Source organism: Saccostrea cucullata, unplaced genomic scaffold, assembly GCF_032062105.1.
Source record: "Saccostrea cucullata isolate Sc308-1 unplaced genomic scaffold, CSIRO_AGI_Scuc_v1 ctg2493, whole genome shotgun sequence".
NCBI lineage: Eukaryota > Metazoa > Mollusca > Bivalvia > Ostreida > Ostreidae > Saccostrea > Saccostrea cuccullata.
In genome coordinates this window covers 115,684-129,695 of record NW_026928825.1, presented here as the reverse complement: position 1 = coordinate 129,695, position 14,012 = coordinate 115,684, and the positions used below count along the sequence as shown (strand labels likewise).

Genomic DNA, 14,012 nt, shown 5'->3' with positions numbered 1-14,012 from the left:
GTCAATGACCTTTTGACCTTGACTGTGACCTATATGCTAAAAATAGCTTTTTCGAACTTTCGCCATAACTTTTGAACCATAGGAGATAGAGACTTCATATTTGGTATTCACACTCCACTAATTAAGTTCTTTCAAATGACACCAAGGACAATGATCGTGTGACCTTGACTGTGACCTATGTGCTAAAAATTAATTTTAGAACAGTGTTGCCGCCGGGCGCATAGTGTTTCACAAACACATCTTGTTTTCGTTTTGAAAAGAGTATGGAAAGCTACGATATTCAATTAAGAAATGAATCATTATTTTTTTAAGATACGCGTATAGTATATTTACTGTAACGATGTGTATTCAAACTAATTGAGGAACGCGCTTTGGCGCTTTACGAAAATTTGTTTGCACACACCGTTGAAGTTACTTTATCTTTCAAGAAAAAATTATTCATTGCTTAAATTTACAATTTTTAACTCTGGGCCTTGACTTCAAAAGTTTTTAATATTTTAAAACTCATGTATTATGCTACAGTTAATGGAAGAGCCATCAAAACTGCTTCTGGTCAATGTTCTTGTGATTTTTGTATTTTCCTTATTATGTGCACCTCCTTCTGCATTAAACGTTTTAACCTTTTGACCCCCTCTCCGTGTCATGGTGTTAAGATAAGATAAGATAAGCTTTATTTAAAGTCAGTATGGTAGTTAAAAAAATAACACAAGCTCTGAATTGAATGTTATAGATGTCCATGTATTTTATACGCAAAAAATGTGTAATGTAAAATTTTATATAACACCAACACGAGGATTAGGAGGGCAAAAGATTATTTGATAACTTGGACATCACAAACGTTGAGGGACGTGCAAGTGCAACTTCATCAACGGAACGCACCGACATTGATCAGTTTGACGAAAGTCACACATAATGTATTTTGCATTAGCTTTCCCTTAATTGTAATTTACGCAAAGAATAGTATGGGGATTTTAAGATAAAGTCAACTTTGTAGACAAAGAAGGGCTTTAAAATGTAGATACATATATATGCAATGTAATATTATTTTTCTTTTAAAAATTGCAATTTTAAACAAAAATGAGTAACGCGCGTAACACCATTGTATGTGCATGTACAGTATATTCAAAGGAATGGAACACCAAAGAAAATACAACTAAGAAAATCCTTGAACTGTCAAATTGTGATAATTGTATGGATTAGAAGTTTACATTGGAAAACGTCAAACAGGGAAATGAATAGTTTCGTTAAACAGGAAACCGGTCCATCATTTACCAAAATGCAAGGAAACCTTTTCAATCCCTTAAAATGACTTAATTTCCTTGGACAGAAAAGTAAACATTCATTGAATGAAATCTAATTGATTTCGAAGCTCATAGAATTACAGGTTTTGTTTATTTTAATGCTTTTTCCCCCATTTTAATGTCCTTTTCGATTAGCTGATTTTAATGTAATTTTAGCTGATTTTAATGTAACTTTAGCTGATTTTTAATATATTTTAATACCTAGTATACATTGCCTTGTTTATATTCAGCTCTATTAATGTCCTATTCTACATAAGGTATGGGAAATAATTTGAACAAACTAAATTTTACATTATGTCAGGAAAATAAAACTATGAAATGTTAAGATCGATGTCAGCAAAGCATACACACCGGTTGCAAAATTTTAATCAGAATTCAAAAAACTTGTCTGATAAAGAAGCAAAACCGAAATTGTTCTCTTTCGACTATAAATAATTCAGTTCTGTTAATTAGATTCAAAAGATTTTATCTGACAATATTCACAACCATATCCATTTTATCTCTGACAATATTTACAATCATATGCATTTTTATACATGCATGTATAATAGCATTATTAACATCCAACATGAACAATATTATACTGTTACAGTATGTATATCATTGAGAGAATTAGCAGTCTTAAGTCCCCCAAGGCCAGGACTATTTCTCTAATATACAAATATTATCGTACATAGTTGGCAGTGTGATAATTTTTATTTTTTTTTAAATAAAAATATAAATGTATGCGAAGCATTAGTCAACGAATTTTTTGGAAATGCCTCGTACATTTACTTTTAACTCTGTTGATATTCATATGGCGGATTTAGTTATTTAAGGAATGAACGCGAAGCGGTTTATAAAAAAGCGTAAACTGCCCCAAGTTTTGTTATATCGTATAATATCAGTTGAAATAAGCTTCATTCCTTATAATTTAATTTCAGTGCAGACAATGAGACAAATTTTCCCCCAGAATAAGGCTTCACATTTATTAAATTTTAAAAGTAACATCAAGCGGAGTAATACGTTTTTGGACGTAACACATTGTGACGTAGGCAAGTTATGTTGGAAATGGATAAAATTTTTTATCCAATCAAATGACGTTTCACAAGCAAAATTAAATTATTAGAAATTAAAATATTGTATAATACAATATATAAAAACAGTGATCCTTGGACTTTTCGGTCAGGGATAGTAATTCAAGCTAATGAAACGCTTTCAGAGCATGATGAGATAAGATGTTATGATTCTTTATATCTGCAGCTGAATATCATCTTCAGTTTTAAAAACAGTGATCGAAATTCGTGCCAACAGTCAGTTAAGGAAGCTTATAAATTAGTATCACTAAAGAAAAAAAAAGGAATATTGCTGCAGCAATTTATATTGATCAGAAAGAAAAACTTGTAATCCCAAATTATAGACTTTTTTTTTTTCGTTAAAAGTGCATTTTTTATCGGGCAAGGAGATGAAAATGATTGACAGCATCATTACGCAAAGATAAAAAAAAAGTCCTTAACTTTATGTACAAAATTACACCTTATATCTTATTTACCCCTGTAAAATAGAATTTTGACGTATTTGTTGTTTCAGTATATAAATAGTGGATTCAGATGAATTTATTTTGTCTGTCACATACCATTGTACCATAATTCAATTAAGCGTAACATTTTGATAAAGGGTTTCATCTTTGTAATTTTTTAATTCCTGATAACTATGTACAGCAGATGATGAAGTTCCATCCTCGTTATTTATCTGCCTGCTATCTGAGGCTTCCTTTGAAGCACCATCCCGATACTTTATCTTTAAGCATCCGCTCCTTGAAAAGATTAAAAACTAAAAAAGCATGTCTCAAAAATATTTTGCCAATAGTAAGTTCATCTTATAGTACATGTTATTATAAAACAATTTACTTTTATACTTTTTCGAGATGTAAAAATATCTAATTTAAATCTTTACAGAATATCATAGTTTTCTTTTCAACACCACGTGCACATTCTTAGAGAGAGAGAGAGAGAGAGAGAGAGAGAGAGAGAGAGAGAGAGAGAGAGAGTTTAGAAGTAAAATTACCTCTTGTGTGTCAAACTGACTATTACTATTAAGCACAAATTCAGTAGCACTGACATAGTAAGTCCTAAAAACCAGTACAAAGGAATGGGAAGAATGGAATCTTTGGGGGAATTTCCATGTAGTCCAGTACCTTATTTTAATTAAAAACAAACAGTATTATGTTTAAAGAAAAATTCCGAACTAACATTAGTGTTAATGCTTACATAAATGAACTCACTAACCTTTAAAATTTAGTTAATTATGACTGACTGTGAAAAAAGGCATTTTCTTTCTAGAAAAGTGGTTAACTTTAACAGACAGGAATATGTTATAGAAGCTGATATATATGTACTTAGAATGATTTTTTAAGAAACAAATGCTATTGGTACCATTCAATTGTGAACAGTTTCCGGTCAGTTGTGAACACTTTGGTCCTGTGTAAGTTTCTTGGCATCCTCTTGGACAAGATCCGCTGTATCTATCGCACGAGTCATTAAATCCACAGTGTGAACTACACTCCTCTTCACAATTTATTCCGTAGAATCCAGAGGAACATTCTGAATTGTCATAGAAAAAGAATAATTGCTTTTAAATTCATGCTTTGTATGTGTTAATCAAATCAGAATACAGACTTAGAGGATTTTTTAGATAACATTTTGATAACCTTGGCTACAATTGATACCCATCCAACCAGTCACACAAATGCAAGATCCGTCTGTATGCAAACATGTGTCCATGCATTTAGGAGAGCACATCTGAGAACAATTTCTGCCATAATATCCGTTATCACACACTGCATAATGAGAAATTACAGAAACTTTACATATGAACTATCAATTTAGGGTCTTTGCGTATCTGTATAAAATTTGTTTATTTGAAAGTTTTGTAAGAAGCTTAAAATTTTTATGTATTTTCCCACACTTTTATTGCATCTGTCTTCTATATATCCATTGTCACATCCGTTAGCGCAGACTCCGTCTATGTGGTCACAAGAACTGTCATTCAAACAGTGTCCACTACAGCGTTCCATACATCGACTTCCAAAATGGCCGACAGGGCAAACTATTTCATTGATTAAAAAATACGTTAAAAATGGTCAATTTACTTTTTCGGTTTTCTAGTAACAGAGAAACTAAGATTACCGCTGTTACAGAAGTTGTTAGTGTATCCCGCCTCACAGCCTTTATCACAGTGTCCAGTTTCTTTGTTACAGGAATCGTTATTCCTACAGTGACCGCTGCAGTTGTATTTACAGTCCACACCATAATATCCTTCTTCACACCCTGAAAATATTTTTTCCAAAATTTAACTTGTATATACATAGTATTGAAATACCACTACATGTATGTTAATGAAAAAAAAGTTTATTTTTGAAAAAGAAACCACTCTTTTACGGATTTAAAATTCACATTATAAGCTTGCTTTGTGAATTAATGAAACCAATGCGGAAAAATATGTACGTACGTTCTTCACAATAAATTCCTTTCCATCCTTCATCACATTCATTGTCACATTGACCAGTCACGTGATTGCAATAAGCATTGAGTCTGCAGTGTCCAAAACATTGCACTTTACATTCAAGACCATACCATCCCCCGGAGCACTCTGTGCAAGCAAAGTTTCAATTCAAATATCATATTTAAACACAAACCTCAAATTTTGACAAATGTCTTTTGCTATACAGTCGGGGTAGTTCTACTGGTTTCTTAAACCTTTTACAATCGGTAAGAATGAAACTAAGCCTTTAATCTTTTCCAGGAAGAAAACTGTAGTATGCATTCTATGTACGAAGGTTGTCCATAACTTCCGTAGACAGATGTAGTTTTGGATCCGGATAATTTAGGTGCCATAACTTGAAGAAACTTTGTACAAAGATTATCGAAACAGTATCCAATAAATATATGGATAAACAATGAGTAAGTGCACAACAGAACCTTATTCAAATGAAATATATTTTATTGTTCAAGAAGGCGACACATTACCGAAATATTGCAAAATCGATTTATAACTAAGAATCGTAGTATAACCTATTCGAAGGTTCTGGATCTCTTTTTAAAAAGATCTGAATCGGTAGTTTATCTCTTTTTTTTTTTTCGACGATTAAATAGATTGCTCTTGGTGATCGGAAAGACCGGAAATTTTTCAATTTTTATACTCGAATAGTTTTCAAGTATTTATGTGTAATTTTTTTTCACTGTTATAAAAAATGAATGCAAAAATGACTTTAATAAAATAATAAAATCGTACTTATTTCGCACAAAGTTCCAGTCCACCCTGGTAAACATCCCAGACAGGTTCCGTTGATGATGTCACACCTCTGCTCTTGACAGTTCGCGGGACATTTTTGTTTGCAATGTCTTCCATAGACACCTGCTTTACTACAACCTAATCAAGGTTAAGACTTAAAAATAAAAAAAGTAAAGGCAAAAAGTATGTCCTTACTCTTTTAAATAAACTTATATTCCTGTGTAACATGATCGTACGTTCATTAAGGAATGAAGCTTATTTCAACTTATATTATATGATATAACATAACTTGGGACAGTTTACGCTTTATAAACCACGAAGCAGTTTATAAAAAAACGTAAACTGCCCCAAGTTTTGTTATATCGTATAATATAAGCTGGAATAAGCTTCATTCCTTATAATTTAATTTCAGTGCAGACAATGAGACAATTTCACCCCCAGAATAAGGCTTCACATTTATTAAATTTTAAAAGTAACATCAAGCGGAGTAATACGTTTTTGACGTAACTCATTGTGACGTGGGCAAGTTATGTTATACAAAATGGATAAAATCTTTTATCCAATCAAATGACGTGTTACAAGTAAAATTAAATTATTGGAATTTAATTTATTCAAATCTGTCGTAAACTGGATTTGTATATCCATGAACAGTACAGTCTTTTAAGTTAATATACAAAATCTTTCTGACTTAAAAAAAAATGTTTTCTCAAATCGAGTATTCAAAGCTTCGGATTCTTAGATCTATAGTCATCATATTGATTCAAATCTTACATAAATTAATTATAGTTATAACAAGTAATTTGATTGGATAAAAGATTTATTTTTATCGTATAACATATTAAGTTGCCTACGTCACAATGAGTTACGTTAAAGACGTATTACTCCGCTTGGCAGTACTTTTCAAATATGCTCAGTTTCCCTTATTGACTACACTGGAATTAAATTATATAAAGGCAAAAAGCTTATATATTTTAAGCTATGTTATACGATATAACATATGTGTAACTTGGGGCAGTTTACGTTTTTTCATAAACCACTTCACGGTTTATAAGGCGTAAACTGCCCCAAGTTATGTTAGATCTATATAGTATACAATGTAACATAGAGTAAAATAGGTTTCATTTCTTAAATCACAATCTAACTACTGGGTATCTAATTATTTGCTATTTTTGACGTTTGACAGCATTTATTACCGAATCACGCTTGATAAACCTTCAATTTAATGTTGAGACTTTAACTAACCGTACACTATTACTTCGCACAATTCAGTGACTGTCGTACGTTGGTATCCATCTGGATATTGATTTTCATCCAATCGTTGATTGTAAAAAGTAACATATCGTCCGTGTCCGACACATGTCGTCGTAAAGTTTAATGGAGGCAATTCTTGATCATCTTTGTAACACATGACATCTCTATATCTTACACTAGAATTTGATAAATAAAGAAAAAATCCCGCAAAACGGCCTCTTTGTCGTAATTCTGTACAGAACAAGTTATAATGAGATTAAACATTCATTTCAATCTAATAAATATTATATGATTAAAAAAAAATGTTTCATAGTCTATTTCAATGGGATCTAGTGCATATACAGGTTAATGTACGGGTTACAATGGTGGTATTTAAACATATTAATTTCTTTAATGTTTGTTTGTTCTTATATGAAAATATTGTTTACTTAGTGTACGTATTTCATATATATAAACCAAAATAAATATGTATTCACAATTTTGTTTCTTATTTGATAAGTCATTTACACAAATCATACCTGCTTCTTATTAAGAAAAAACTCACCATAACCGTTATAATTCTTGAACAGGACATTGATGCTGTAAATACTGTAAACTGCACCGAGATCTACTCTCCACCACACCGTCTTTGTATTTGAAAGTCTTCCTATTTCAGTGTTTCTTGTACACGTAGATTTGTCTCGGTCAACTGCATTCGCTGATATGTAAAATGTTCTACACGCTTCATTCAGACATGGAGGAGTTGAGCTCTGACTGGCGGTTTTACCCATTGACAAATCCTCTGTTAAAAAAGAAAACAAACATGTTAATTATGAGGGGTTTTTTTGTGTGTGGGTTTTTTTTTTGTGGGGGGGTGTTTACCAGGGGATTCTTCTAATATTTCTTGTATTTAAAAATGAATGAAATTTCATAGATTCATATCAAAACAATATCACTAAATATGGAATAATGAAGATTGAATTTGACCGCTTTTGCAGGCCTGGACGATTTCCAAATATGGAAGTCAAGAACGATTACTGGTAGATGTTATATTGATTGATTGATTGTATATTGTTTAACGTCCCTCTCGAAAATTTTTCACTCATTTAGAGACGTCACCGTATGCCGGTGAAGGGCTTCAAATTTTGACCTTTACTCGGCACTCAGGGCCATTGAGCAGTAAGGGATCTTTATCGTGCCAACGCCTGCCGCTGACACCGGGCCTCGGTTTTTAACGTCTCATTCGAAGGACCCGCAACTTTCACTTCAAAGTGCCGAGCGCATGGCGAAGGAACTGTTGCTACCCAATTTAACGACTAGGTCAGTCGCGGCGGAGATACGAACTCACGACCGTGAACGGTGATAGTTGTTATTATAAATATACAATCAGTCATGTACTTCCGTAAGTCATATCTTTTTAATCAGATCGCGGGTATGTTAAGAAAGCATTCAAAAAAATCATTTCTCGTAAAATTTAGACTTTTTAAAGAAGGGTAAGCTTGATAATTTACCAAAGAAGCTGATAAAATGTTAACTTTTATTAACTATTGCATACGGATAAAAGAGAGTCTATATGGCCTTAATTTTAAAAAAAAGTCACAGAACGACAGTATCCTGGAGATTAATCACATCATTGAATAAACAATATAGTTGAAAAACATTTATTTTTCCTAAAATGTGCTGCTAGAATCCCACTGTCCAGTTAGTAAAATAATTATTCCACAAATTCGCATGAAATCTTACCCGATATTTTGAAATATATACATATAACCCGAGATATTTCATAAAACCATGCTTACCTCGGGATTCTAGCAGCACTATCCAAATATTTTAGAAGGCAAGCTTTCGATCTGTACAAATTTTATGTTTGGGAAATATCCAGCTTACTGTTGTTCTTTTGCACTTTTTTGTCACGAATAACAGAGAAAAGGCAGACTGGGATACGTATATATAACTGTCTGACTGTCTTCGAAAGAAAATATAATTGATAGAAATATATTAGCATACCTGTTTAATAAACTTAAACTCAGTATGAATTTCACATTATTTCCAAGATATTTGCATCTAAACCCACTTTTAGGTATCTTTGTACATGTAGTCTTAACCAAATTTTCTTTACACAACATGATCAATATTCCCAAGTTACTTGATGTACACTTATGACGTCATTGGTCGTCGATTTTGATCCAACAAAATTATAACATTTCATTTTTGTAAATGTTTACATGATCTGTTGTATTAATATTCAGGCCTAATAGGTATTTAATACAAATGAAAATGTTAAACCGCATTAATTTTATCACTTTATAAATTTAATTCATCCGTATTTTGTAAAATTCCACGGAAATTTGGATGGCTTTTATATTATGATGTTGACAAAAGTTATAACATCAAACCGGCATACTCTAAAAACTAGCCTGGCCCCTTTGGCCTGGCCTGGCCTCTAAGTTGGTCTCTGCAAAAAAATTTTGGCCTCAATTTTGGCCTCACTCAAAAATAATTTCTTTTTCAGAATTTGATTGATTTGATTGAAACCATGAAAAAAAAATATTAAAGGCACATTTACTAAATCATTAAGATAGTATCTTATTGAAAGTAAAACTATATGCTCTATGTTATAGTCTTTAGAATTGCAACTGATCAATAGGAAATCAATAAAAAATAAATCAGGTTGCAATTAGTGTATTATTATTTTAATGTTCACATTTACATAACAGAAATATATTATTTACCTGCTTAATCTTTGAAAAAAAAATGAAACCAATAAAAAAAAATCAATCAAATAAATCAAATTCTGAAAAAGAATTTTTTTTATGAGTGAGGCCAAAAATTTTTACAGAGGCCAAATTTGAGGCCAGGCCAAAATTTGGTTTGAAGCCAAATTAGAGGCCAAAATAGAGGCCAAGCCAACTTAGAGGCCAGGCCAAAGGGGCCAGGCCAGGTTTTAGAGTATGCCCGTCAAATCGTTTCGAAATGGCTGAGAAATCGAGGTTAGCATACTGTAAATCACTTTTTATTCGCGAGAACTTTATTTTCGCGTAATTACGCGAGACAGTGTGCTCGCGAAAATTTATTTCTCGCGTATAATAGTATTCCGTAAGATTATAAAAAGCAAAAACCACAATTCGTGAAAATTTTGTCTCCTAATCAAGAGTCAATGACTTACTCGCGAAAATAAGGTGTCGCGAAAATTAAGTGATCTACAGTATATTGAGATAGGATCGACATTGTTCAAAAGAGGGACGTTTTCGGAAAAGGTGAACAAATAGCAGTTATAAAATTCTGCGTAGACATTGGAAAACACCAGAGAACACCAGAGAAGATTCTGTAAACAGTGAAAAAAAAACATAGTATAGGAAACTGCTCTAAAGTGGCAGTGCTTTAAAAATTGAATTTCGTAACGTAACTTTGTCATATTTCCGTAAATAAAGTCGTTTATAAGCGGACAGAAGTTTAATGATTTGCAGGATATGAGACAGGAAGTTTTGAATATTATTTTACGTAATGCATGCAACCTGAACAGTTTATGATGACTGGTTAAAGCAAAATAAGAAACGGTGACTATGTTGAGAAAAGTTCCATGCATTAAGCTTTTGACCTCGGGTAACGTCAAAGATTTTCGTTTTAATGCTCCGGGTATGGGTGCAAGTCTTTTTTGTGTCTCGATTTAGTGTCTCGATTTTGCTTAAAACCTGCAAATTAATAACACGAAACGTGAATGTAATAAAAAATAATGGTTTCAAATATTTTATCGATGTTTGTCAGTAATTATCAATGTTGTTTACGAATTATTTTACGGACAACCCTCGTTTCAATTAGTTGAATGCTGACTGATGTTTTTTTTAAAAAACTGTTAGGTCATTATTTACACACTGAATGGTCTGGACATGACAAGGGGTGGGTGTGACCAGGCGTCAGGGAATGTTTTCTCCTCTATGGCACCTGATCCCACCTCTGATGGTTTTAGATATCCGTGTTTGCTCCTGATTTGTATTGTATCAATGGATTTTTGAGTTTAGTTACTCTTTATTATCTCCTTATATCATTATACCTATATCCAATATCTAATCAAATTAAGGGAAATAGGCTTCAAATCATGATTCAGCTTCCAATATTAGTCATGTAATTTTTAACTGAAGGTGAAAACTTCTTCGTTTTACTTTTAGCAGATATATTTTTTTTTTCAGTTTCTGTGGGTGATACAATAGTTTTGATTGCAAATATAACATTCTTTGGAACGAATTGGGACGTTTTTAAAATTAATAAGTTATTTTTTTTTCATGATGATTTATCTACGAATTATATGAACTCTATCTACTTGATCAAAAAAAATAAAAATAAAGGAAAAAAGCTCAGGGCAGGTGTGAAAATAATCAGTGTTTGAATATTTCCTTGAAAGTCCAAAAAAATTTAATTTATGATGAACAGTTATAAGTGATTCAAATATTAAATTTTACCAGGAAGCAGTCAATGCAAATATTGCTTTGTAGTTTACATAATGTGAATTTTGTTAAATTCTTACTGCAATACCATTTACCTAGTTTTCGTTTAACAATGACATAAATCATATTATATTTACACCAAGTAATACCAGTATTTCTGAAAATGATTCCTGTTCGTTTATAATACTTTGAAAAAGTACAGCTTATACAATCAATTGTATTCAAAACCTTCCGTTGACACCTTTCGTTATATTGTTGAGAATATTACCTTTTCTTGATCATGAAATACATTTTAAGAAAGGTTTCATGTTATTAAAATTTAAAGGACTTTAATCTAACGCTAAAACAAGTGTTTATGATAGTTTAACTCAAGACATAGAGTAGTTGGAGAACAAATCATAGTATTCTTTTTATTTTATCATCGCTCATAATTACTTTTAAATTAATCACGATCAGTCTGATCATGCAAATTTCTTTCTTCTTAACTTATTGAAAAATAAATAGAAAATGCTGCGTTATGATACTATGACATTTACTAGTCCGAAATATCTGACGTTTTCCAAGTTTATTTTTTTTCCTATTTTGATATTTAACGTGCCAGAAAAACCTAACAAGAAAAATATCAAAATAGGAAAATAAAAAAAGAAGAAGAAGAAGTCTAGAAAACATTAGATATTTCGGACTAGACATTTACCAGTTTCAGTCTTCTGAATATAAGTGCTACATGTATATTTATGTTACACTTTCCTTGTTACTCTCTTTCTGTGTAATATTGAAGGCTTACATCTTAATATAGCTCGATGGATTCTGTTTTTACTCTCATATTGTCCAGCTGTATACTGGACATAAAAATCAAATTTTACTTATATTTGACACATATCTCTGGGCCCCTGAGGAGTTGGGGCATCTTCGTGCATTCTCGGTTTATACATACATCCAAAGGACCAGTCTCCACGTTCCACAGTGGATTCGAACCTGCGGCGTACATGTAAGCATCATGCAGCTCCTTATACTTAGCGACTTAAGAGCAGATCGACGCTTTGACCACTGCGTTACGCGGGCTGCTGAGGGTGGGGGTGTTAATAATTCCCGAAAATTAAACGTGTTTATGCTTATTTGTGTAAAAGAAAAAAAGCGACAGTCTTATTTTGGATATGTATGCAGACATGACACTGAATATAGTATACTTGATTTTTAAGAAGCATATAGATTGATTTTTTTAATTTCCAGTTATACATAGCCCTGTTGCAACCACTATTGAAATAACGACCACTATTGAAATATTTTTTTCAACAGTGGTCGTATTTCAATAGTGGTTGCATACTATGTTTGATATTGAAATGCACTCTCAACCACTATTGAAATAATTATTTCAATAGTGGTCGTTATTTCAATAGTGGTTGCAACATAGCCCCCACTCCCAATGCAACTGAAATTTTTGCAGTAATCCTTTAACCCTCACTGTAAGGAATGAGTGCCCTATGAGCATCTCATATTTAGCAAAACAAAACAAGAGAGAGAGAGAGAGAGAAAGAGAGAGAGAGATTATTAAATATTTGTTTTTGATACTCACCAAATCCAGAAGAACGACCTACTGAACTTAGCACAATTATTCTAAAAAACATAAGGCTATCCATTCTACGATTAATGTTACGATCCGTGCTACTGCGACGTAAGCAATAAATACATTATAAATGCTTTATATTGAAGGAAATGAAATGTTCTTTCATTGGAAAACAGGAAATCTTTGAATTGTATTGAGCGGTAACACACATCCGTTCCAAGTATAAATTGGGAACACGAGGACATGAAGGGACAAGTCTATTTAAAGAATCTTCCGAAGAGTAACAGGGCGCAATGATTCTTACATTCTTCAATCTCAATGATATGTGAAAGGATAGTTGGGTTTTTCATTACTTTAATGAGATATATCACCAGAGCAATAAAGAAATGAGATAACTAGATTAAAGGTACTTGGACACAGATTTGAAGTTATTATTTTCTCTATAAAATTACGACTTATATATTTTAATACTTATAGCATTTCACACAAAAATTAATTAAAAGTCTTATTTCATATAAAAGATATTAAAATTTCAAATTTTTTGGCGGGTTTGATTGACACACCCTTGCATTTTCACAAATTAATTTTATTCTTAATCCTTAGGAAAAGTGGCAATCTCGTTGTGTATAAATGAAAAATATTAATACTATAATCCAGAAAATTCAGAGTTGATATGTTCGAAAGCAAAACAAACACGCAATATTTTATCAGTCCGTGCAGTTGTGGTAAGCAGACTGTGACGATTGAACGCACCCGTTGAATTGTAAACATCAACAATAACAGAACTCGTGCCCTGTTTACAAAAACTGTGTACATAACACGAGTGTGCTCGATTTGCTAAACTCTGTATGCAACTCTTAGATCGGAATGATAATACTTGTGACGGAGTTCTGCTTTCTAACATTTCTACACTGAATAAAATTATTTTTCTGAATAAAAGTTTCAATATTTCTCATTAATACACATTATTGCCACTTTTCTTAAGGATCAAGAATACGGTTAAAATTTGTGAAAGTGCAAGGATGTGTCAATCAAACCCGCAACAAAGGATGTATTCGCTTTGACAAAAGAATTGACCTATAGGAGAGAACAAATTCCCGGAAAAAGTAACATTCAAATATTAATCTTTATTTGTTGTTTTCTACAGTATATATGTCTAAATTTTTCAAATTTGTATTTTAAACCTTAAATTTATCATTTACA

At 32.0% G+C, this 14,012-nt stretch overlaps 1 protein-coding gene across 2 annotated transcripts; it reads right to left on the bottom strand.

Annotated features, from left to right (window-relative positions):
- Positions 1–2,837: 2,837 nt before the first annotated feature.
- On the bottom strand, positions 2,838–12,893 carry LOC134278836 (protein draper-like). Of its 2 annotated transcripts, XM_062761140.1 has the most exons (11): positions 12,819–12,893; positions 7,369–7,605; positions 6,816–7,055; positions 5,574–5,711; positions 4,791–4,931; positions 4,469–4,609; positions 4,248–4,388; positions 3,991–4,119; positions 3,716–3,883; positions 3,348–3,477; positions 2,838–3,096 (listed from the first exon to the last, which is right to left on the bottom strand). In XM_062761140.1, the coding sequence occupies exons 1-11, from the start codon at positions 12,880–12,882 to the stop codon at positions 2,931–2,933; spliced, it is 1,695 nt and encodes a 564-aa protein (XP_062617124.1). In that variant the 5' UTR covers positions 12,883–12,893; the 3' UTR covers positions 2,838–2,930. The 2 variants fall into 2 exon arrangements, with proteins under 2 accessions (XP_062617124.1, XP_062617125.1); XM_062761141.1 differs by lacking the exon at positions 3,348–3,477 and having other exon boundaries at positions 3,019–3,096.
- Positions 12,894–14,012: the final 1,119 nt, after the last annotated feature.